The following is a 26,377-nucleotide window of genomic DNA, read 5'->3' as shown; positions in this document are numbered from 1 at the left end:
GAAAGAGGGAGACCTTGTCTCAAAAAAAAAAAAAAAAAAAAAAAAAAAAAGGAAAAGAAAATATTAGGGAATAAAACAATAAAAAATAACAATTTTAAATAATACAAATAAAAAACAATACAGGATAACAACAATTATCACTTACATTCTATTGGGTATTTTAAGTAATCTAGAAATGATTTAAAGTGTAAGAGGATATGGGTAGGATGCAGGCAAACAGTATGCCATTTTATATGATGGACCTGAGCATCCTTAGATTTTAGTATCTGAGAGGGTTCTGGAACCAATCACCCCTGGATACTGAAGGATGAGTGTACTCCATCTGTGTTCAGTATAGATGACAAGAAAATCCTTTCTTAATTGTAACATTGCGGCCGGGCGCGGTGGCTCAAGCCTGTAATCCCAGCACTTTGGGAGGCCGAGACGGGCGGATCACGAGGTCAGGAGTTCGAGACCATCCTGGCTAACACAGTGAAACCCCGTCTCTACTAAAAAATACAAAAAACTAGCCGGGCGAGGTGGCGGGCGCCTGTAGTCCCGGCTACTCGGGAGGCTGAGGCAGGAGAATGGCGTAAAAACCCGGGAGGCAGAGCTTGCAGTGAGCTGAGATCCGGCCACTGCACTCCAGCCTGGGTGACACAGCGAGACTCCGTCTCAAAAAAAAAAAAAAAAAAAAAAAAAATTGTAACATTGCTTCCTGGAGCTGTATGTTATTCAGTAATACTTTACTTTTTGTTTGTTTGGTGGTTTTTGTTTTTTTTTTTTTTTTGAAACAGAGTCTCACTCTTGTTGCTCAGGCTGGAGTGCAGTGGTGCGATCTCAGCTCATTGCAACTTCCGCCTCCTGGGTTCAAGTGATTCTTCTGTCTCAGCCTCCTGAGTAGCTGGGATTACAGGCACACGCCACCACGCCCTGCTAATTTTTGTATTTTTAGTAGAGATAGGGTTTCACCATGTTGGCCAGGCTGTTCTCGAACTCCTGACCTCAGATAATCCACCCCCCTCGGCCTCCCAAAGTGATGGGATTACAGGCATGAGCCATCGTGCCTGATCCAGTAATACTTTCTTATGTGTTACGCCCTTAAGTATTTGAAAACTACTCTCTCTCCACACCTCTCCCACTCCACCCACGCATATGTGCATTCTCTCCTCTCCCTCTCTCCCCTCAGATGCTTTCCTTCTCCTGGCCCAGTGCTCCTGGTTCCCCTAACTTTTCCAAATGTGACATACTGTCCTATCTCTTTCCTGTCCTTGCTTATTTCTTATGGACATCTTTAGTGTGCCTGAAAATCTTGAGTATTGATAAGTGCAAAGACACTCTATGATGCTGTGTCAACAAACAGGATTTCTTTTAGGCTTAATATGCTTCTTTAGAGAAGAGAAGTACACTAATACATTGGAAAAGATTTTTGAAGTAAAGATGACAGACTAAAGATTAACATTGTTGTCATATAAATAATTTATACAGATATTTAAAAAGTACCCTATTTTGGCTTATTCATTGACAAATAAGCCAAAGATACTAGAAGGCAGTTCATACACAAGGAATGGTAAAGATTATTTAAAATGTTCACTCTAGTAGGAATTATAGAAATGAAAAAGGCAATAATAAGGTGCTATTTTATACCTAATTGATGTTGCAACTATTTTTAAGACATAATAAAACCAAGCTGGGCGTGGTGACTCACACCTGTAATCCCAGCACTTTGGGAAGCCAAGGTGGGCGAATCACCTGAGGTCAGGAGTTCAAGACCAGCCTGGCCAATATGGTGAAACCGAGTCTCTACTAAAAATACAAAAATTATCTGGGCGTGGTGGTGGGAACCTGTAACCCCAGCTACTCGGGAGGCTGAGGCAGGAGAATTGCTTGAACTCGGGAGGCGGAGGTTGCAGTGAGCTGAGATTGTGCTACCGCACTGCAGTCTGGGCAACAGAGTGTGACTCTGTCTTAAAAAATAAAAAGAAAAGAAAAAAACCCAATGCTGTGAATGTTGCTGGAAAATAATACACTTATTGGTGGGGCACGGTGTCTCATGCCTGTAATCGTAGCACTTTGGGAGGCTGGCTGAGGCAGGCAGATTGCTTGAGCCCAGGAGTTCGGGACCAGCCTGCACAACATAGCAAGACCTTGTGTCTATTAAAAAGAAGAAAAAAGAAAAGAAGATAACACACTTTCTGTGCATATTAAAAGACAAAAATGGTTCAGATATTTGGACGTAGTATTCTAGCTCTTGTGGGGAAAAGGCTGTGTTTCCAAAGTTGTTCATAATGACATTATTTGCAATAATAGTCATGCTTTGTATTTGTGCATTTTACAGTTTCAAGGCACTTCTATATTCTTTGGCTCTCCTGAGTGTATAATTGTCCTCATTTTAAAGATGAAGATACCAAGGGTCAGAGAGGTCCAATGATTTGCTCAAGACCACACAGCTGGGAATGGCCTAGCTGGAGCCTGAAGTCTGATGGTTTGGTTCCAGTCTAGCATCCTTTCCTATTTAACTGGACAGAAAAGCCAACAACCTCTCTGTCCTACAATAGAGCAATAGCTCCATGACCATGGCCTCTGGCACAGGGGTCAGTGACATCATTTGCAGCCATTACTCACTAGCAAACAGAAATACCCTAGTGTTCCTGGAAAAAATAAAGAGAAAAAAAGTTGAGCATGATTATATACTCATTGTAACCAGTTTAAACCTATATGTGTGCATATGGGATGTAGAGAAGTGGGGACAGGTATGTTGCAATGAGGACACCTTCCTTTTTCATTGTGCTCAATAAATCCAGAGCAATGCCACCCTTTGTTCAGATAGTAGTCATTTTCTTTTTTTTCTTTTCTTTTTTTTTATTTTTTTTGAGACAAAGTCTTACTCTTTTGCCCAGTCTGGAGTGCAGCAGCAAGATCTCGGCTCACTGCAACCTCTGCCTCCTGGGTCCAAGTGATTCTCCTGCCTCAGCCTCCCAAGTAGCTGGAATTACAGGCATGAGCCACCACACCCAGCCAGCAGTCACTTATTTTCACATGCATTTTCTCCTTTGAGCCTTGCAGTAGCTGAGGGAGCTGGGCAAGGCAAGGACTGTCCTTTTTTTTTTTTAATTTTGCTATTTTGTTTGTTTTTAGGTTTTCATTTTTTAGTTTTTCATTTTTTCTTTGTTTTTCTTTTTTTCTGGAGCTGTCCTTTTTGTTGGTCAACTGAGGAAAAAGAGATTCAGAGAAATTAGGAGGCAGGGCCCAATGTTGGTCCCTCCTTGCCCAGTCTTGACCTCTTGGCATGTCACAATGTTGGCTTAAGCCAGTCATGGTTCTGGGTAGGTGATAAGCAGCACTGTCTCTCTGGGAGATGTTCTAAGTGAACCCCATTAAAGTTAGCCAAAACACTGTACAGAGTAATCTCCAAGTGCAAGGTCCTACTTTAAATTTGATGTGAGATCACTGTTAAAAAGCCCACAAGGAATGGATAGATACAAACTTCAATACACATAGGTGATGTATTTTGTTTGTTGGTTTGTTTTAGAAATAGGGGCTTGTTCTGTCGCCTAGGCTGGAGTGCAGTGGCACAATCATGGCTCTCTGCAGCCTTGACCTCTCAGGCTCAAGCGATCCTCCCACCCACCTCAGCCTCCAGAGTAGCTACTGCTGTAGTCCTAGGACTACAGCTAGGACTACAGGCGTGTGCCACCATACCTGGCTAATTTTCTTTCAATTGTTTTATTTTTGTAGAGTCAGGGTCTCATTGTGTTGCCCAGACTGGTCTCAAACTCCTGGGCTCAAGTAATCCTCCCGCCTCGACCTCTCAAGGTGCTGGGATTACAGGCATGAGCCACTACTTCTGGCCACAACATATCTTAAAATGATGTCTTTCTGAACTCTGCACACCTAATGCTTGCAGCACAGGTGATAAATAGTAAGAAGAAATACAGCATTTCCCGAGGGCACTCTTTCTGTAAATACCGTTAGCATTAGAAGTTGGCAAACTGATTGAATTAAATAAAGCTGAGAGCCTGTGTCTGAACCCTGAAATAAAATGTAAAAAGGAAAAAAGAAAGGTAAATGTTTTGGACTTGCCATGGGCTGTCAGATTTGGAAATGTGGAGTCTTCCTAGAGGAAGACGCTACAGAAGGAAAAGGAACAAGCTAGTGGCGGAAAGAGATGGAGTCCGGCCAGATGGCCGAGGGGGGCAAAATGGTGAGTCTTCCCTGTGGGTGCTTTCTGAACCCAAGGCCAGGGCAAGCTCCCATTTCAAGTGTGCTATCTTATGTTGGCATACTAACATTTCATAATCGCGAATGATGCAGGCATGTCAAGAACAACCCCAGGCAAATACAGAGAAGATAACTAAAGGTCACTGGGGAAGACTATTTTTAATTTTTGACTTCACATGGGTTCGGGGGCCAGGGGGGCGCGGTGAAAGTGGCTCATCAATATCGTGTTAGGTTTTGGCAGTCTTAGTTCATTTTCTCATCCCTGGTCAGCCATCCTGGTGATTGCGTTGGGGATGTCTGGGTGTGATCTTGCAGAAGGAGTCAGAAACCACCGTCGAGAAGGAAATAAAGAAGAGGGAGAACTGATGGTTTCTTGTGTGTAAGCCACAGATGCATGATGAACTGTCACCTCCACCTCCTTCCTCCTCAGATGTTTGATGGTGACTTATCTGAGAGCTTTGAAGGAGAGACCATCAGAAAAGACACGTTGCATTCATTCGTCTCTGAATGCTTTATGCCCAGGTTCCAAGGGCCTAGAAGAGTGAGCTTGATTCTGACACCAACGTCAAGGAACAGGAGCTTGCTTCGGAAGTCTCTTAAATGCAGCATTTATTTCTAAGCTGGTTCGTACAAGAGCTTCCCAAGTAGCAGGGGACAGGGCAAAGGTAGGCTTAGGGTCTTGGCATTTCAGAGCCTGTTTCTGGAATGAGAGGACTGGATTAGATCGTTATTTTCCAGAAGGTGGGTTTCATACCACTTGGGCAGCTCAAATCTTACAAAGACAAATCACAAAATAATTTAATCACTTTCCCTTTTAAATTATCTGATTATGTCAAGTTTCCACTTGGAATTAGTGTGTCTTTAACACCTCCCCATCACTTGATAATTTCCCTGTGTAACTAAGTGTAGGCCTCAGGGTTCATTTTTTAAAGTTAGCATCTGTTTATGACAGGTGATAGTGATTTTCCATTTAAGGCAGTGATAGAGTTTATTTTTACAATAAGTTTTTAAGTAAAAAATGACTAATTAAGGAAATAGTACATAATGGCTCAGGTGACATGTACATATGGCAAAAAATTATCATGGCAATACAGAGAGTTTGGAAACAGCGAACAAGGCATGTTCTGAGGGGTTTTCTAGGATTAGAAGTCTACAATAAGTTCCCAAGTTTGACACAGTCACTTGCAAACTAAACTTGAAATTTGGACATTTAGCATAGGACCCAAATTTCAGATATTAAGACTAAGTAGATAAAAATTGGCTTTAATGTGTTATAGGAAGTGAATCTGTGCTACATGGTAGCCAACTTAAAAAATAAAACTAGATTTCTGTCCTCAGAACATACATCTTTTTCTTTTCGAAGCTTCAAAGAACATTCCAAAGTTCCAGCTAAAATGATTCAACCCATCCTGTTCCTTTTCCCCTTCACTCTGGCGGGAAGGATTGGATGAGATTACACTTTAATTGGGGTCAGCCCTAGAATGTAATGGTTAAGAACTTGGATTTGGAAGTCAGCCTGAACTGAGTTTGAATCCCCACTTGGCCACCTGTGAGCCGAGAGATCTTGGACTTGTGTCTCATCCTCTAAGCCTTAGTTTCCTCATCTGAAAAATGGGAATTTGAAATGAGCATATAAAGGGCTTCCACCAAAGCAAGTACTTAATAGGTCATTAGCAGCAGCAGCAGCAGCATCTATCTTAAACATAGATCAGTTGCGTAGAAGCTACAGGTGGTTATACCTACCAAGGCATCTGCTAGGAGGTAGCTTCTTCCTTTGTAGGAAATAAAGTGATCAGAGTTAGCATTGGGCATTATTATTTTTTAAAAAAACAAAAGATGTTCCAAGCATACTGCCAAGCTTCACATTCATTTCTGCCAGGTAGAGCAACAAAATAATCTAGTGCGGCCTTCTGATTGTTCCCAGATTGACTTTCAAACAGGGGTTGGTGTGTGAGCTCTGGGTAGAGAGGCACCCTGGCCAGGGGAGTAGGAAGCAAGTTGTCCCGAGGCCAGCTCCCACCTGACATGCATCATCTGAGAATCCTAGCCAAAATGCCAACCATGGACACAGACCCAAGGCAAGCAGATGAGGGTGAATTAGGTTGCTTTGAGCTCTTCATGCCCTATTCATTTACAGGGTGCTTTAATTATAAATAGATCCTTTGTTGGAAATGTAGGGAGACTCCATAGTGTGATGGATATGAGCTGGTAAAGAGCTAGACAACTAAAAAATGACCCCTAATGCTCTTTAATTGTCCGTAAATATTTATTTGAGACCTGGCTCTGTGTATCATTTTCCCCCTGGTTTAGAAAAGGCATGCTTTCTGTCCTCAAGGAACTTCTACTTCAGTTTGACCAAGTCATTAACAACGCAATCATACGGGTAGTGACTGTCAACCAGGGGGAGGGGGAGAAGCAGGCTATTTCATTGGGTAGCTTGGCAGACTATGGAGGGGGAATACTGAGAAGTGGTCATCCAATGAGCCCCCTGATGCTGGATGCCTGCCACCCCCCAGTCCTCGAGTGTGCCCTTATCAGAGGGCAGCATCTTCTGGGGACACGCAAGCAGGACACCTTTGAACCTGGGCTCACTAAGATTCTCAGGGAGGTGTCAGGAGGAGCTGCTGATTCCAGAGCGATAGGGCTTGAATGCCGAAAGAACATTCTCTCCTCCGCCACTCCTTCGTCAGTGTCTACTTCCCTTTTGCCTCTACAGCCTATTCACTTCGGGGTTCCCCCCTGGTTTAGGAAACTAACAATGCTGTGGTTAATTAAGAACCCAGGCCTTGCTGCGTTAGTAGCTTTGGGCTCAATTTGGGCTGTGTGACTTCAGGCAAGGCCCTTAACCCCTCTGAGTCTCAGTTGCCTGCACTGTGAAATCGGTATATTAATAGCACTAACTTAAGTCAAGGAAATAATGCACAGAAAGCACTTTGGCACAGCCTAGCACAAAGTCGTCCTGTATATTGTGATTATATTATTATTTATTATCAGAGGAAGTTGTATATCCTGGGAAGCCAGTGTAGGGTGGCGGGGGAGGTTTTCAAGGCAGGTAGATTTGAATTCAGATTTCACCACTGCCAGTTAACTACTGGGTATGACTTGGAGGAAGTCATCTCACTTCTCTGAACACCTGCTTCCTCTTCTATGAAACAGGATAACAGGGTTGCTGTATGGCAAAGATGAGAGCGTGTGTGACTCCATGGCTCTTGGTGCCTCCTCCTTCCCTTTCCTAAGCTTCCCTCATTGTTTACATAGTGCTTCAGAGTCACAAGAGTCACACCTGCATCAGGTGTAGGGTGACTGCTGTTTCTAGAAAATTGCTAGAGTCTATGAGTAGGCAAGTGCCTTGGCAGGGTATGATTTATTTAATCGCAATTGATTGAAGCTTTGCAGGGCAAGTGGCCCACTGCACAGTCCTGCTTTGCAAACTCAGGGGCACCCCTCACTTGACTCTCAAATGTTGGGGCAGAGGGAAGGAGGGCCTGGCATGTAGAAGAAGAACCTTCCACTCCATCCTTGTGCCCTTCCCAACCTGGCAGTGCTTGGGAAACATTTACCAAGGAAATTTTTTTCCAGTTTAGACTTCCAGCAGTCTTCAAAGGAATCTTCTCCTCTGTAGATGTCCCATATTAGAAAACACTTGAGAACCTTGCTGCTCTCTGCTGCAGGCATCCTTTACCTTAGGAATAAATGCCAGTTTTATTTTACCACCAAAATAATGTCCTTGACTCTACAATGGCTAGCCAACTTTTTTTTTTTTTTTTTAACAAAACCCAACAACCAAATCACAGGTTTGTATTTATTCTTTCATTTTAAGTCAGTTGCCACTGTCTACCCATTTTCACCATTATCTCTTTGGAATTGAAACTAGCTGAGAGTGATTCTGGGAGCAAAGCTGAGTCTCTGAGCTCCTTGCCTTCTTTGTTGTGTGCTACATCGTTTTTTTTTTTTTAATATTCACAGGCTTCTGCATTTTAATAAACTGTAGATAATGATACATCTGGTTGCATATTAATTGCTGACAGTTCAAAATAACATGTAATCACTATGTTTCAAGGTTGCAAATGTACAGCACTGAGAGTCAGTGTTTGTTATGAACCTTTGGAAAAATCCATTGTTACTGGGTATTTTTTAATTCTTGCCATTAAAAATGCACTACAGAATGGAAAGTGTCTCAACAAATGAAATCAGTTTTGTGTTCTGCACACATGCACATGCACATACACCCCTCCCAAAGAATAACATTTTGAAGCTATTCATCTGCTCATTTGGGGTGTGTGGGGGCAACAGAAATGCCAAATGAATCCATTATAGATTACTTACCTCACAGTTTCCTGAACAGCATGCTTTGTATCTTATTTTTCTGCATACCATTGCTCAGTGGGTGGTAAGATGTCAGCTGAAAGCCAAAAACAGGAAAGTTTAAGATTTTTAAAAATTTATTTCCTATTTAATCAATCCCATGTGGTTGTTTGGCTAGTAGCTTTTTCCATTCTGAATAATCAGATTTGAATGTATTCTGTTCTCGGCTGGGAGCAGAGTGTTCTAAAACACCCGGGTGCTGTGTCCCCTGGTTCTAAGTGTGGGCATGTGCTCCTGAGGACACACATGGACCAAACATTTGAAAGGATAATTTGTGCTAGAAGGGACAGCTGGGAGTTACCAGGGAGCACCTCAGACGTATTTTGTGTTTCTCTCTGGAGGTCACATCTCTGCAAGGCCTGTCTGCTCAAAATCGTTGTTCTTGTCAAAAACAGAAACCAACTACACATCAAGAGAAGGGGATCCATTTTCTTCTGCAGACCCAGTGCCCTTGGTCAGATGTCCCTGTAGTTTTTACCCAGCAACCAATTGGGATCCCTGGTCCCTGTCTAGTTTTCAGTCAGATGACAGACCTGACTGTCAGCTTTGCTTGCCTGAGATGTGTTTGATCATCCCAGATTCAGCTGGAACAATCTGTCCTTCCTTTGAGACACTGAGATTAAGATCTGCGCATCCTTTTTCATCTCTGTACTTCTTTTTCCTCTTCTGGGAAGCTAAGATAATGCTGAGCTTCAAAGAATGACAGATGGATGAGAAAGACAGAGGACTTTTCTGTGGTTCTGTGTGGTCCTTTCTTGGTTACACATTATTTTTGTGAAGTTTCACCTTGCACATCCAACATGGGTTGAATGCCCAGAGTTCGTCTCATTGCCTAATCCCAGACAGTACTGGGATCTGGCAAGACTGGAGACCGGCTCTTCTAGCCCATAATTCAGCAGTGTTGGTGGCAGTGGGCAGGTGGGAGGATAATGCAAACCTCCCAGATTAGGGAGGTTAGGACTTGGGTCCTTATCTTGAGATTTTACTGCTTTCCTCTCTTCCAATATAGCCTTGAATCCTGCCAAAGCACCACTATTTTGCTGTATCCAGCTGGAGCTTGACTAAACAGGTGATAAAACCACGGGAAGAAAAGGAAGGCAGGAATGTGGAATCAAAATACATGATCTTGTAGCAGCCTCAGTGGCCAGAGCAGTTATTGGTACGATTCTGGCAGGTGACATGGAACTCCAGCTTTGTCCCTGGAAGGATCAAGGCAAAATCCAGTGCTGCAGGGAATAGAAGAGGGCAGGGGGGCAGGCTGGCAGAGAGACCACGCCTCTCCCAGGACATCAGAAATAAGGGCAGTACTCTGATATTTACTGAGGACTTTCTAACAGGCAGGTGACTGCCAAGCATATTATACACCTAGTCTCTGTGATCCTCCCAACAACTCTGTGAGGAGGTAGGAGAGTCATCGTCACTTCACAGCAGAGGAAACTAAGCTTATAGAGGTTACATTTTGGGCCCAAGGTCATAGGGTATTGCTTTCTAACCAGACAGGTTGACTCATATTTTATCCTTAGATCCTTTGCAAAGAATCAATGCACTCTTTGGGCCAGAGTGATAAGAACTTTGTCACTTGCTGCAGAGGCATTCAGATTATTCCTAAGCTCTGAGGGAGCCCAGAAAATGTCCTTAAAGAAGGAGGAATGGAACTCCCAGTGGCATCCTTTTCCCCCTTCCCCTCTAACCCCACCCAAGGGGAAGCCAGGGAATCCCTTTTACAGAGATAAACAAATGCAGAACATATATTCCACCCAAAGGTTTCCAAGAAGTCAGTAGGAAATGACTGACTCCGGAACCCCAAAGCCACAGAGACCTTCCTCTGGACCCCGTGGCTATGACCAGGAGACCTTTTCTACCTCTGGGTGCCTTGTTGGCATCATCCAACCAGGGATGTCCAGCCCCATTTTCCAGACTGGGGGATGGGTGTGCATTATAGGCACATTATTTCTGTGGCATTCTTGCCAAAAATGCATAACCTGATGTGAGAAAACATCCTCTGGGCCTATGGCTGGCCTTCCCGTAAGGCCACAGAGACTTGATGCTGCTGGCAACTCCTAATTTTTAAGGAAGTTGAACTCTTTAAAGTTCTCCAGCTCTGAGCATCTGGCCCTTTCTGCCTCAGAAGGCAGATGTGGAGCCAGGGACCACAGACAGAGCTAAATATTTGGCTTCCTCTTTCTCTGAAAGTCTGTAGCATCATGTCTGGGCATGACCAAGATGAGTTTCAGGCAATGGGGGCTGGTGTTTGCTAAAAGGAACTTAACCGGGGTGTGGGTGTGCATTTCTCCCTCTGCCCAAGGTTAAGTAATAGTAACATCCTGTGTAAAGAGAACTTGAATGTGGTTTTCTGCTAAACTTCAATATTTTAAGGCTATTTATTAGATGTGTTTAATCTTGGGCCAATTTAACCAGTAGCAGACTAATAAAATAACAAATTTGGGCTTGCTGCCAGGACAAATGTTGACTTACCCTTATAATGTTGACTAAAACGAGTAACTTTGAAAGTTATTGCAGAGTGAAACCTTAGCCAAAAATACAGTGTCTGAAACAGTGGTTTTGTTTCATTTTACTGGCTCTGCTTAGAGATTATGTTTGTAACCTAGGCTGCTGCTTGCTTCACCTCTCAGAGTACTGTATTTTACTGAATTATTTCCCAAGGTTCTTTTTTTCAGCCCGTAAACCTTCGCTCAGCAAAAATTAATTTCCCCATGGCAGACAAGTAGGACAGGTTACTTTTCCAGTGTGGGGGCAAAAACTCAGTGGTACCAAGAAGAATAAAGGTAATAACTTGCTTGAGTCTTCTCTCAGAAACAAAATGGTGTGCCATGAACATTCACCCTCTCCAAGTTTGCAGTAAAATCAATTGCTTCTCCCGGGTGTACTGGAAGAAATCCATCTCGCTTGCCCCCTACCCCCACCTTTCCTTCATTTTGCCATTCAGTTTATACAAACAGTAGAGAGCTGTAGTATTTTGCTACCATGTGTTTTGGACTTGAAGGCAGCAGGGGAGGCCAGGAGGAAATGAAGCTAGGAGGACTACAGAAATTGTCATAAAGTGTGATTTCTTTCTACCCCTGTTTTTAAAATTTGTGTTTTATAGGAAGCTGGTTTGGGCAGGGCCTCTGAGCATGGTTTCAGAGGCTCCTGCCAGCATTGTGTGAGTTCATTCAACTGCCAACTGTCCTCCTTATGCCTCTGCCTTATTCAAGGCTCCCCCTGAAAGCAACCATCTCACAGGGAGGCTTTGGCCAAGAAGCCATAGCTGCCGAATCTGCTTTTGGTGCTGCCTGGCTCAGGCAGACAGAGCTTGATATACAGAGAATAAACGTCATCCCTCTAACGTTAGTATGTTCAGTTCTGTGCACCTGAGAGTTGATGGTTTAATTTGTGGATTTGCCCAGAGTCTCTTGTGACTTCTGCCGTCATCTGCTCTTAGCACTTCCATGAGAGGGGACAAGAGATTGTGGGAGTCTCAATCCAGCAGCCCGAAAACCTGTCTGCAGCTTGGGTTTGAGACTGAACCAACTCAGGGTGTTTTGTGGATTTTAGTTATCCAGGCTGTCCCTGTTCCCTCATTAACAAAAACAAAACAAAACAAAACAAACCCCAGCTTTTTTTTTTTTTTTTTTAAGAAGGAAATTGGGATCTTTTCCTCATAGCACGTTACCTTAATATAGAGGAAAGAGTTGAGCCATTTTATCAAAAGGAAATCAAATCCCCCTTAGATGCCTAATGTGAGACAACTGGCAACCAAACTCATGGCTGGAGAAAACAAACACAAGAATGTGGCTTCCATGTTTGAGATTAGCCAAGACAAAGATAGCAGGGATGCCTCCCAGAACATTTCCTGGTAACTTGTCAAAGTCCACAAAGCCTGTAGTCCCTTTGTTGAAATCACTGATAAGCATACAAGAGGAAAATTATAGTTCTGAGTTTGAAGACCTTTTCTCACCTTGGGGGTTAAAAACCAATAATTCTGAAACACATTTGGCCTAATCAATGGAGCCAGGTTTCTGTTGGGATTTGGGCCTTATTATTTGTCTTTCATCTTCTGGGAACAGATGACACCAAGTCAGTTAGCTCTGTGCCGGGGGGAAAAAAAACAGAAAAAAATATTTCAATGGAAATTTTAGAATTAGGAACAATTATTTCATTATTATTTTCTTTTTCTATTTCCAAGAAAAAGATAGTCATTTGCAAGCTCCAAGGCAGCTCTCCTTTCTGTACCCACAGTCTTATTCCTCCTTTGCTCAAGCAGCTCTATGAAGGGCTCCTCAGTGCTGCCTATGTGTCGTGCGTTCCTGTATTGTCCACTACGCCATGCCCTGCCTTCCAGCCATCTCACCTGCTCCTTCCTTGCCAGCTCCACCTGACACTGACTCTCTTGACTCTGTGGATCAACCTTCTGATTCTCCCTATTCAGCTGGGAGACATTCCCCGCAACAGTGACATCTGTATACTTCAATTAAGGCCACTTTGTCCATACTGGGTAAACACTCCCTAAATTGGACTAAGAAGAATGCACAAAGTCAAAAAGTCCTCCAAAATATGTATTAGTTACAAAGAGAATAATATTAACTTTACAGTGGAGAAATCCAGCAGACACCACCTGTGTTAGTTTCTTATGACTGCTATAACAAAGCACAAGCTAGGTGGTTTAAAACAACAAAAAATTTATTGTCATATTCTGGAGGCTAAGTCTGAAATGAAAAGGTCAGCAGAGGCCGGGTGTGGTGGCTCACACCTGTAATCCCAGCACTTTGGCAGGCCAAGGCGGATCACCTGAGGTCAGGAGTTGAGACCAGCCTGGCCAACATGGCGAAACCCTGTCTTTACTAAAAATACAAAAATTAGCCAGGCATGGTGGTGCACTCCCTGTAGTCCCAGCTACTCAGGAGGCTGAGGCAGGAGAGTCACTTGAACCCAGAGGTGGAGGTTGCGGTGAGCTAAGATTGTGCCGCTGCACTCCAGCCCGAGCGACAGAACAAGACTATGTCTCAAAAAAAAAAGAAAAAGAAAAAAGGAAAGAAAATGTCAGCAGAGCCATGCTCCCTCTGAAACCTGCAGAAGAATCCTTGCTTCTTCCAAGTTCCTGGTGTTTGTTGGCAATCCTTCGTGTTCTTTGGCTTGTAGATACATCACTCCAATCTCCACCTCTCTGTTGTCACATGGCCATCTTCTCCATGTATGTCTCTAAATTTCCCTCTTCTTATAAGGACACCAGTGATTAGATTTAGGGCCTACTCTAAACTAGTAAGACTCTTCTTAACTTGATTTTATCTACAAAGATCCTATTTCCAAATAAGGTCACATTCACAGGTATCTGGAGTAAGAACTTACACTTATCTTTCAGTAGGGGCATAATTCAATCCATAAGACCATCTTAACCACATAGTCAAAGTTAACATCACCAGTAATAAGACTTAGCAACATGGTGTACCACCTATGTGATATACCAGGAAGGGCACATCTTTGTGTTGTATTCTTGCCAAAAATGCATAACCTGAACCTAATCATGAGAGAACATAAGATTAATCTAAAGTGAGAGACATTCTATAAAATAACCAATACTCTTCACAAGTGTCAATCAGAGAGCTCTGGTATTTTGCTGTAAGATCACGAAAAACAACAAGACAGAGGAACTATGTCGCAGATTGGACAGAAATATAACTTTGGATTCTAGATTAGATCCTGGAACAGAAAAAGGACACTAGTGGGAAAACAGAAACCGGTTGAATCTCAGTAACTCTATTAATAGTATTACCCTAATGTTAATTTCTTAGTTTTGATAAATGTACTGTGGTTATGTAAAATGTTAACATTAGAGGTAGTGGTGTAAAGGAGTTATGGGAGCACTCTACTAATTTTGCAACTGTTCTGTAAATCTAAGATTATTTCAAAATCAATTTTTTGAAAAAGAGTATGCACATATTAAGGGAATAGATAAGCTCACCTGTTCTTAGAGGCAAAGGTGGCGGGGGGAATAATCTTTAGCAAAAACATAACAATTTGTAAGCCCTATTCTAGGCTCTGATAATTATCTTGCTATTCACAAAGTACTGTGCTATGTGCTCATCGTCATTATCTGTCTGTCATTGGGCAGAATAACGAAGCAGAGGCGTATAGTCCAGTACATGGTCCACATTCTGCCTCTACCTGAAATACGTGATCTTGTGTATTTGTGCTCCTTGAACCTTGACTTGCTCACTTATAAAATGGGGATAATGATATTAGCTTTCTCATAAGATGTTCTGAAGATGAGAAGAGCAAATCCATGTAAAGCTCTTCGCCCAGCACCTGCACAGATTGTAAATTCCCCGTAAAGCATAGCTCCTACCCACAGAATTCTCACTGCTGTATTACAAGGTTATTTCCCCATTTTCAGTTGAAGAAACTGAGTAAGTAACTTGCTTAAGACAAGATTAGTGAATATGAGAGCCAGGCTAAACTAGATAAATCTAGAAAAATAATATGGCTCATTCTCAACCATTTTGTTAGAAAAACATTAACACAAGAGGAAAAATCTGTAGGGATTCATTGAAAGAAAAGATACAAAGCAAGCTGTCAAGTGCCCCCATGCTGGGTGGAGTGGGGCCATTTGAAGTAACGCTTATAGCTGGGAAGAGGCAGAAGCAGGAATTAAAGAATTGTCCACTGGGTAAACAAACAGAGACCCTGAAAGGGTGGGGAAGGCCTTCACAATAGGAGGTATCAGAGAAAATTAGAACACAAGAATATTTGTAGTAGCCTAGAAGTCTTGAAGGTTGAGAATCTTGGGCATGAACTGTAAAATGATGTGAACCACCCTTTGACCCTGAGGAATCGGGGTGGTAAAGTCAAGGCAATTGTAGGGTAATGAGCTTTACATTTGTTTGATCGGTAAGAGGCAGAAGGGGAGTGAGGATCTGGCAAAAATGGGAGGTTTTAGCCTCGTTAGTAGATGATGTTATTGTATCAATTGCGAGAAAAACATGAATTTGCAAGGCATTCACAGGAAAACAAAACACGCTCACAAGTTAAAATATATACAGCAGGAACATGAAGGACTCCTGTCCATGGACAAACTGATCTTGAAGGGACCTTATTTTTCTGTGTGTTTCTAAAATAAATTAGAGTTGACCTCCCCTGGATTGTTTTATGTCATGGAGTTCAGTGATTGGGAACCCATTAATGGGTTTCCTTTTTTTTTTGAGATGGAGCCTTTCTGTGTCACACAGGCTAGAGTGCAATGGCACGATCTCAGCTCACTGCAACCTCTGCCTCCTGGGTTCAAGTGATTCTCCTGCCTCAGCCTCCTGAGTAGCTGGGATTACAGGCGCCCGCCACCTTTTGTAATTTTAGTAGAGACGGGGTTTCACCATGTTGGTCAGGCTGGTCTCGAACTCCTGACCTCATGATTCGCCCCTCTTGGCCTCCCAAAGTGCTGGGATTACAGGTATGAGTCACCTCGCCTGGCCAGGGTTTCTTAATGAGAGTGAATTAAGCCAGTCAATACAATAAAAGACTTCAGGGGGTGTGGCGACTTGGCCCATGGCTCTCCTTGGGGTTGCTGTCTTTAAATGCTGTGAAGTAGCTTTCCCAGCGTTCTCTTTCCCAACACATGGAGCTTTCCCTATTCCAGTGTGTGTTATTTAGAAGTTATTGAAATTCAGTAGTGGGAACTTTTTTACAACACACAAAAATAGGTTTCTTCTATTCTGGATGATGCCTGTCTCTTTAGTATCCTTTCTCACTAGGCCCTCCCTAATAACTGAGGTAAAAAAAAAATCACAGACAGCACCTGTCTACTCCGGTTCAGCATTCGTTGGCACACTTGCAAAACAATTTTATGTCCATTAAAAAAAAAATTAAAAAAAACTTTTAATTTTGACATGTACCGTAGACAGGCATGTACCAAATACATGTACCGTTTGACATTTATTTTGTCACGTACTTGTGCCCGACATCTAGCTTTGACAGCTACCAACCTGTGACCAGTCCTGTTTTCCTCTTTCTCCATCCTCTTTCTCCACTGTTGTTATTTTGAAGTAGATCCCAGGCATCATATCACTTTTTATGTACTTTGTTCATATATATTTTTAAATGGTCAAGGAAAGTTGGCATTGTGTTTAGAAAGTTAAGAGAATAAAATGCAATAAAATAGGGTTTACTCACATAAAAAGTAAGTCAAATGTTTCCCCTGTTTCTCAGGGGAGGACCCTGCATGTCCAGCTGCAGGGAGAATATGCAAATCAAGCTTTGCTATCTACTGGAGCCTGACGATGTCTAGGTGTGCCTGTGGGAGGTGCAGTGCCTGGCAGTGTTGTCTTTGGGTATGTTACAGTAGAAAAGCTGAGGCTGAGGGCCTCTGACCAGGACATAACTGGTCAGCAAACTATGGCCTGAAGATCGAATACAGCTGACTTCCTATGGGCCTTAAGCTAAGAATAGTGTCTACATGTTACAATGATTGAAAAATATCAAAAGGATAATATTTTGTAAGCAGGGCATAGTGGCTCACCCCTGTAATCCCCAGCACTTTGGGAAGCTGAGGCGGAAGAATTGCTTGACCCCAAGAGTTTGAGACCAGTCTGAGAAACATGGCAAGACCCCTTCTCTAAAAAATTTTTTTAAATTTAGCCAGGCATGGTAGTGAGCACCTGTAGTCCCAGTTTCTTCAGAGGCTGAGGTGGGAAGATCTGCTTGAGCCCGGGAGGTTGAGGCTGCTGTGAGTCGTGATCGTGCCACTACACACTAGCCTGAGTGACAGAGCAAGACCGTGTCTCAAAGAATATTTTGTGACATGAAAACTATGAAATTTGAATTTTAGTGTTCATAAATAAATGTTTAATATTATATAGCCACACTTATTTATTTACAGATTGTTTGTGTCTGAAAGCAGAGATGAGCTGTCATGACAGAGGCTGGGTAGCCCCTTACAGAAAAAGTTAGCCAGGCCCTGGTGTAGGGCATGGGCTCTGGAGTCAGCCTGCCTGGGTTTACATCCTGGTCACCTTGTTTTAGCGGAATGGTTTTAAGAAAATTGGTCTACTACATGCCTTAGTTTCTCCATCTTTAAAATAGGGATCGTAATAGTAGTTGTAAGGTTGTTAATAGGATTAAATTTGCAACTATATGTAAAGCACTGAGCTGAGTTCCTGCTACCAGTATTAGTTCATTATTATTATTTGTTTATGCTAGAGTTTATCAGTCACTGTAAGATTGTAACTTCCTATTTAACACGAGGACGATGAAAGCCACCTAGAAGGTTCCTGGGTAGATTAAACGTGACCCTTGGGAGTACAGTTTTCACACACACCCGGCATACAGATAGAACCCTGAGAAGGCATTCCTGGCATTTCCAAACATTTGAAAGATTTTTTTATTTGGCTCCATCAACTCATGGGCAAGAGTATCTGCTAGCACAATCGATTCTCACCTCTTCCTTGCTCCTGACCAGATGTAAAGCAGCTGAGAGCCACACTGCCCTGCAGTACAGCAGCCTGAGTCCTTATGCCAGTGACTGCATTTCCAGACTCTGCTGGATGGTGTTTGAGGCTCATTAGGGGTAGAGTCTCAGGGCAGCTGCAGACATGAGATGGATGATATTCCTCCTATTCCCCACCCCACTCTGGCTGCAAAAAGAAAGCGCAGGGAAAATGAGTGGGGAGTTCCTGTATGCCATGTCTGTTTCAATGGAACTATTTTTGGAGGAATAAAAAAGTATGCTAGATTATATTGATGCCATAGGCATTTTCTTACATTGCAGACAGTCTGCTTTGGCTTTTACCTGTTGAGGGGAAGAATGAGGAGAGGATAAAAATCATTGTATCCCCTAGAGAAGGAATATCAAAATTCATTTAATAAAAATATCATACTAAGAATAAAATTGCATAGAGTGTTTTATTCTCCTTTGTTCGTAATTAAACACAAGATATTTTAAATTGTCAAATCAGTTTATTTATGAAAAAATATGACCTGTATGCCTTTCTTTATTCTCTCCTTTCCTTATTATCTCCTTTCCTTCTTCCCACCCCTCCCTTCTTTTCTTCCCTTCCTTTTTTTTTTCTTTCCTTGTCCTCTGACTAAATGAAGAACAAACATTTGATAAAAGCCACTGCCAATTCATGATAAAAATTTACAGCAAAGTTGGTACAGAAAGGAACTTTCTCTGTGTGATAAAGGGTGCCTCTCCCATGCTCTCAGCAAATATTTAATGATGAAATCTCATTAATAATTACTTTAGAACCAAGAATTAAACTAGTATACCCACTGTCTTGGCTTGTAATCAACAATATACTCGTGATTCTAGCCAGTGCAATAAGACAAGAGAAACAAAAGAGTTGTAAGTCCTGGAACAGATGAAACAAAACTGTTATTCACAAAATACTGTCCATACAGAATGCTCAATGTCTTTTCTTCTTTTCTTTTTTTTTTAAACTTTAGTGAGATACCCTCCTGCCCTGTCTTAAAATCATGTGGTGGGGGGTGGTGTCTGCACTTGAAACAGGACACTTGGTTCCTGGGTTTAGCATTGACCTTGCCCGGCTTGGTCTGGCAGCTGAGTTGTTGGACTAGGAAGCGTCCCTGCAGGTTATGTTCTGTTATCTCTCTATAAAGCCTGAAAGCATCCCTGCAATTGCATTTGCTAGTTCTCAGTAGAGCTATTTAACAAGAATCTGGAAATATTTTCCCTGAGGGCTCTCTTTAGACAGCAGTAAAATGTAGCTGGAGACATATTGAGTAAATGGAAAAGAAAAATCAAATGAGGCCAGGAATTTTTTTAATCTTCTATTCTCACAGAAGCCCTCAAGGAGAACACCATAATTCATACTTTACTCATATGGGTTAGGCATAAAGCCTCCCCCATAGATCCAATAACCTGTAAGTGTTCTGGTTTTGAAATTGCACCTGCTTACATTGCTGGATCGTAGCACTAAATCACACAGCAACGGCTTCTGGTTCAATTGTTCATTACTTGGGAATGTCAGATTGCCAAAGAGCAGCCTGATGTTTACATCCAAATCGTCAATGCCTTAGGAAATCAGTTTTAATTACAATCTCACGTAGCAGCACTGCACTCAACCTGCAGAGAGGCTTGCATTTGTGTTGAACCTACATCTTATAGTTGTGCAGAAAACGCCTGTCTGACTGGGTCATGCAAAACGGACAGCAAAGTCAGCAGAACCTTAGAAAAGATGATACAGCAAGTGGAACACAGCTGGATCATCCCCCATCCTGCCTAGCGTGCAGTGCTTTCTGGCCCCTTTTTAAAACAAGAGAACCCAGTTGGTGTTTGCCTTTCAACCTCCCCATTCTAATATAAAAATCTGACCCAGCAGCTTTAACCATAAAAAAGAGAGAGAGAGAGACAGAAAGACTCAGAGTCAGTGGGCAGGATTCTCTGAGACCAGGTCCTGCTCCCTCAGGGAATCCTTGTCACCTCACTTGCTGTAATGCAGTTTGTGCTACCAACCTGGCATTTTCAGCCCACAGCAGGAGCCATTTCGACAAATTCAGGGGATGCTTAAGAGGCGGTGTGTGTGTGTGTGTGTGTGTGTGTGTGTGTGTGTGTGTGTGTACGTGCGCATGCGTGTGTGTGTATGTGTGTATTCAGTACGCCAGTGGTGCAGCTCTGACGTAAAAAAATGTTTTAAACCCTCCTCTGGGCACAAATGCTCAAGAGCCTGGCACTGCCCAGGGAGCATCCTGAAGGGCATTGTCACCTGAAGCAGAAGAGCTGTCAGATCTTTCCCTTCAGCTCTTAAATCATTGTCACGCAATGGCTCTCATCTTGGGAGATTCGTCCTCTGCATTTTGGAACTGAGCCTTCCTAGTGTTCTGAGAGTTTTCTGCTGTCTGTTCAGCTTAGCACGCTAAGAAGCCGGAGAGGTACCCAGCAGCCTGGTTGCATGCTCTGTCTTGGAAAAGTATTTGACTGCTTTGAGAAATCATGAAATCATTCTGGGCCACACTGTGGGATTATATTGAATATTTTTTTTAAGTTTTTAAATTTTTATATGTAAATGCCGGAAAGCTTGGAGATAGTCTATTTCAAAGAAGGCTTTTGGTTTCTGAGACTGGCAGGGACATAAAATGACATGAGAGTGTCTCAGCAGGATTCCAAATTCACGAAAGGTTTTTCCAGGCACCTACTCTGTTCAGAACGGGGATGCAGAGATGTCCTGGAGAATCTGAAGTTCTGCCTTAACCCTCGAAACTTTGAAAGCAATGGCTGAAAAGGAAAGATGAATACCTAGAGGCTCCCTCTGGAAATGACTGAGGTTTGCCACCACAATTGGCTACTTTGGCTTTGTCCGTCAAAATTTGGTATCTTCATGTGCTGTGTAGCATCTACTACAGGTCAGATGGAGCTTAGGAGGACAAGGGTAACTCTTCTCTTTGTCTTTGTAAAAATGTTGTGTCCAGCATCATTCTCTTCCTCATAGCCTGTTTTGTTGTTGTTGTTGTTTGTTTGTTTTTTGTTTTTTTTGACACAGAGTCTCTCTCTGTCAACCAGGCTGGAGTGCAATGGCACAATCTCGGCTCACTGCAACCTCTGCCTCCCAGGTTCAAGCAATTCTCTGCCTCAGTCTTCCGAGTAGCTGGGATTACAGGCACCCGCCACTACGCCCAGCTAATTTTTGTATTTTTAGTAGAGACGGAGTTTCACCATCTTGGCCAGGCTGGTTTTGAACTCCTGACCTTGTGATCCACCCGCCTCGCCCTCGCAAAGTGCTAGGATTACAGGCATGAGCCACTGCGCCCGGCCAGCCTGTTGTTTTTATTTATGTAATTCTTGTCTGCAAAGTCCTTGGAATGGGTAGGCTCCCTCCCACCTATCAGCCTGGTTTGAAGTAACTTGCAGATTTGCAAATAATGTTTTATGTGGAGGTGATTTTCAACACTTGTGGCTGTATGTAGTATAGAAACTGATGTCCATAGTAGGGCTTTTTCTCTATACATTTTCTTTTGCTGTCTGGTTATAATTTATAAATATTAATATGTGCATTTCAAATATACTGTAGATACAAAGATGCTTTCTTAAGAGCCCATAGAACTTCTTTTTAAAAAAATTTTTTTAAATTTAATGAACTAAGAAAACCATCTTGGTGCTTTAGGAAAGCCATTGCATAAGAGTGGCTTTAGGCAAGGTGAGGAAAAGGTTTTTAAAAAGATGAAACCAGAAGCAACAAAAGACAAGGTAATTGGGTGAGAAATCAGAGGCTGCTTTTCTCTACAGAAGGGGTGGGGAGACTGGTTCTACTAAGCGGAAGCTTCTGAATTAAAAGCTGGCAGATACTGGGGGGTGAGGGATAAGGAGCAGATCCCTGCCCCTTTTCTGTCTTCCCAGATGATGCCTCTGTTGACATCCCCTGCCTGCCATTTGTCCTTCCCTGCCTCTTAAGCCAGGTCATCTCCATACAGCCGGAGTGAGACGTGACACTTTATATTCCATAGATCAGTGTACAGCCAGCACCTTATGGAGTGGAACACAGTTGTATGGTGGTTATGTTGTCTTTGCAATTGACCTTGACATTTTACTTTTTTTTTTTTTAACTCTATAGGAGCCTAGTAATAAACGGGTCAAACCCCTTTCCAGAGTTACGTCACTAGCAAACCTCATCCCGCCTGTGAAGGCCACGCCATTAAAGCGCTTCAGTCAAACCCTGCAGGTAAGAAGGGCACACGGGGCCTATGGTTGCAGAAAATCATGGTGAATGGGAGGAAACATCCCCATTCTACCTAGAATTTCCCCTGGTTTCAGAGTGACCTGAATCAATGCTTATTTCAATAGAAGAGTGCAAGTGAGGGGACTTGGAGGAAGAAAGATGTTTTCAAGTTGCAGACAAGGGTCATGCAGAGCCAGAGCTATTGCAGTTGGGCCTTTCCCCACAATTGTATTTCAGAGTTATGTGCCCCATCCAGACATACTCTCACGCGATTTTTTCCTAAAATATCTATGGGCCTTCTGAGGAAACCAGCACATGATGTTAACTGGAGGGCAACAGAGCCTAGTGGCTTCGACCAGGGTCGGCAAACTGCATTGGGTGGAGAAAATCCAGTTCACCACCTGTTTTTTTATGACTCACAAGCTAAGCCTGATTTTTACTTTTTAAAATTCTTGGGGGAAAATCAAAAGAATGGTGCTGTTTCGTGACACGTGAAAACTACATGAAATTCAAATTTCAGTATCCATAAATAAAGTTTTGTTGGAACATAGCCATGCCCATCTGTTTATTGTCCATGGCTGCTTTGTACTATGGCATAATTGAGTAGTTGTGACAGAGACCATATTGCCCACAAAGCCAAAAATATCTACCATCTGGCCCTTCACATAAAATGTTTGCTGACCCTTGGCTTAGAACGAGGACCTAAGGACCTCGGAGTGGAAGTACCTTGGGTTCTAACCTTGGCTCACCTTGGGCAGGTGACTTAACATCTCTAGGTCTTGCTTTTATTTTTTGTTAAAAAAATTTTTTTTCCATACTTTGTCCTACAGATAGGTCTTCTATTCCTTATGGGTAAATTTGCCATGATGCCACCAAACCATCATGGAATCCTTGTAAAGATTTACAAGACAGTGCATTTAAAGGGCCTAGCATAACGCCTTGGCCCTTAGTTAGCAATCATTAATCTTTGAATTAGTTGACTAAGTAGTAAATATTAGCTACTATAATAGTTTTTTGGTTAACAAGTAGTTATAGTTATTCTTAAACTGTTGATGAAGTGTATCTTTTAAAGTGAACGTTGAGATTTATCCAAGGCCTTAGACCCAATTTGATAATTATACAAATTTTCCTTTAGATTGAAGCCCACAAAAAATATGCCATGAAAAGGCTCACCTGGTTTAGCTGAGCAGCTGTCTTGAGTCTGCCATGTATTTGTCGTTGAATACTTTTGCTTGGCAATACTTTTTTTATCTCTGCTCTCAGTCTTTAAGAAAACTGGGGACCAGCACCCAAGGCATGCCTCATGCTGTGAAAATCCATGACTTGAGAACTGTTTGAGGTTCTCCCTCAGCCCTTTCAGTCCTTGCCTGCCTACCATACTGCCAATATGTCATGACTCCACATATAGCCCAAGTGGTTCTTTCTACTTTCCCATAGATGCCCTTCCTCTCCATTGCTTTTCCCCTGCCCTGCCCGTTCCTCTGTTAACTCCGTTGCAGTTTCGCCTGAATGAATACCTTATCACCTAATTAGCTATAGGTTTGGGTCTGTTTCTCTCAGCACTTGGGCCTCTGGATCCCTGGTTAATCCCCTGATCCCTTTTGTGGGAGAACGGAGGAAAGAGAAAATAAGGTCGTCTGGGAGAGCAAGATGAAGGGCTTTGAAACTAGTGAAGAATGTGTTTACCTTTTCTCCCTTGTGACCAGTCCTTCAGCCCTCTAGACAAGTTCATCGCAGGCATCCCCTGGAAGATTCATCACCACCCTAGTCCTGCACATCTGGTCTTTCGCTGAGCACTGCTTTTTGAAAATTCTTTAGAATGTCTACTGCATTTCACCCTTTCCTCTCCATCTCATGGCTGTGGCTCAAGTTCACTCTGCAATTATTTCCTCTCTTGATTGTGAGACCTCCAGATTACCAGCCATCTCTTCCCGTTATTGCTCCCAGGACGGTCCACCCTCTGTGCATGAAGGCCCTCATTCATTCAATAAGTGTTGAGTGAGCCCTTATCAGGCATTAGGCTCTTCTTCCTGCCCTCATATTGCTGTGTTCCAGATATAATAGAATTGCCTTTTGGTAGGTTTGCAGCAGTGCTGTGTTCCCACATGGCAGTAATGAGCTAGACCTAGGCAGCCTACCAACCATCACCTACCTCTCTCAATTGCCCTTCTAATTGCCCACCTCTCTCAATTGCCCTTCTAACACCTGGCCCTTTACTCTCTGTCATTGCCTTGTTGGTAGGCTTTTTGTGTTTGTGCTCCTGGGCCTAGGAAGAGCACAATCTGTGCCTCCCACTACAGCCCGGCCCTGGCTGCTGTAAGATCTGTTATCCTACCTTCAAAATCTTTCTTTTGGCTTCTCAGGCAAAATTTCTTTCTTCTGTTTCTGGGCTTCCTTCACAGAGAACAGTGCAGAAAACATTTGCTCACCTCAGAAATTTGCATTGACCTAGAGAACTAGAACAGAAAGAAATCAAGCCATGTCTGAAATCCAGCAGACTGAGGCCAAGCAAGGATGAGAAAGCCAAACCCAAGGGAGGATCTGACATGTGGAAATTGGTTTTTAAAACCTCAAAGATTTTTTTGGCAAAATATTTTTTTTCTTTTTTTTGAGATGGACTTTCACCCTTGTTGCCCGGGCTAGAGTACAATGGTACGATCTCAGCTCACTGCAACCTCCACCTCCCAGGTTCAAGCAATTCTCCTGCCTCAGCCTCTCAAGTAGCTGGGATTACAGTCACCTGCCACCAAGTCTGGCTAATTTTTTGTATTTTTAGTAGAGATGGGGTTTCTCCATGTTGACCAGGCTGGTCTCAAACTCTGGACCTAAAGTGATCCACCTGCCTCAGCCTCCCAAAGTGCAAAATATTTTTTTTAATTTAATTTTTTCAAATATCATGATAAATAGCTCACTCTAAGCTTTATATCTTGGCCATATACAACCCAGCAGAAACAGAACAGTTATTCATAATGGTAATGTACATAGATACGGAGAGAATTGAGCAATGTGCTTATGTTTGAGTGTGTCCTTGGGTGGGGAGGGGGGCAGTCAGTGAATGGAAATACACCCCTCAAGTTGTATGCAGAGTTAGCAGCCATGTTTGCAGAATGATCTGGAAAGCATGGAGAATGCCACCTTGTCCCCACATGTCTTCTTGTAACTCACCTTGGTGCACACAGTGCAACTTCTGTGGCATTATTTCCAGCTGTAGCATCTCAATAATAGTTTCCCTCACCAGCGAGACTGAGAGAGGGTGCTAATTTATGTTTTATTTTATTTCATTTTATTTATTTTATTTTATTTTATATTTTATTTTATTTTTTTCAAGACAGAGTCTTGCTCTGTCACCCAGGCTGGAGTGCAGTGGCGTGCTCTCGGCTCACCTCCACCTGCACCTCCTGGGTTCAAGTGATTCTCCTGCCTCAGCCTCCTGAGTAGCTGGGATTACAGGTGCCCACCATCACACCTGGCTAATTTTTGTATTTTTAGTAGAGACGGTTTCACCATGTTCGACAGGCTGGTCTCAAACTCCTGACCTCAGGTGATCCGCCCGCCTCGGTCTCCCAAAGTGCTGGGATTACAGACGTGAGCCACTGCACCTGGCTGGATGCTAATTTAATGTGGTCTGGGAGTAGTAAGGATGAGGGGAAGAGCTGGCCCCATAGCGCTGCTCAGTGGGCTTACTTCACATCCTCTCTGATTTTGTCTAAGTCTTGGTTCCCTTTCCAATAAGGGAGAAACAGAGAACAAAGAGTGTGTCAGCTGCCCCAAACCTCTCAGCAGCTATCCATTACCCGTATGTGTGTATTATTTATGCCTTTTCTATTCCAAAAATGATTCAAAGCTGTAATTGAGCAGCTTGGTTCTCTGTTGCAGTATTCCTTTTCCCTAGCTTCTGACACCTTAGAGACATATATATCCCTTTGGATATTCAATTATGTCTCTCAGGTTGGATTCTTTTAATTATAGAAGAGATGACTTAAGCCCAAACACGGTGCTTTAATCAATGCTGCAACACTTAGCAGTCCTTCCTCTGGTTCCTCAGGAGACCACAAGTTAGCCCGGGAGGATATCAGGAGAGCTCTGGGCTGGCAGCCACTTCCAAAAATGTTAAAAGCCCAGTCACACATGTGACTGGTCCTTGCAGCCACAGT

At 42.9% G+C, this 26,377-nt stretch overlaps 1 protein-coding gene and 1 long non-coding RNA gene across 12 annotated transcripts in view; one reads left to right on the top strand and one right to left on the bottom strand.

The window, feature by feature from the left end:
- ARHGEF3 (Rho guanine nucleotide exchange factor 3) overlaps nt 1-26,377 on the top strand; it is a 339,677-nt gene that overhangs the window by 268,226 nt on the left and 45,074 nt on the right. For 7 of the 10 annotated variants that reach the window (XM_050781160.1, XM_050781165.1, XM_050781161.1 and 4 more), the window contains one exon: nt 22,119-22,226. In XM_050781160.1, coding sequence (XP_050637117.1) covers nt 22,119-22,226 — 108 coding nt within the window. Of the gene's footprint in view, nt 1-18,432; nt 20,940-22,118; nt 22,227-26,377 lie in introns of those variants that run through there. The other 3 variants (XM_050781164.1, XM_050781167.1, XM_050781166.1) reach the window with 2 other exon arrangements.
- LOC126948814 (uncharacterized) lies at nt 6,967-24,675 on the bottom strand. 2 transcript variants are annotated; one of them, XR_007723529.1, is made up of 4 exons: nt 17,990-18,431; nt 12,524-12,653; nt 8,527-8,602; nt 6,967-7,882 (listed from the first exon to the last, which is right to left on the bottom strand). It is a non-coding gene; the product is annotated as an uncharacterized LOC126948814 (long non-coding RNA). The 2 variants fall into 2 exon arrangements; XR_007723528.1 differs by lacking the exon at nt 17,990-18,431 and adding an exon at nt 24,559-24,675 and having other exon boundaries at nt 7,786-7,882.

The sequence above is a fragment of the Macaca thibetana genome, chromosome 2, assembly GCF_024542745.1.
Source record: "Macaca thibetana thibetana isolate TM-01 chromosome 2, ASM2454274v1, whole genome shotgun sequence".
In the NCBI taxonomy this organism is placed as follows: Eukaryota; Metazoa; Chordata; class Mammalia; order Primates; family Cercopithecidae; genus Macaca; species Macaca thibetana.
Note: the sequence above shows the minus strand (reverse complement) of the source record. Positions and strands in the feature narration are given on the sequence as shown.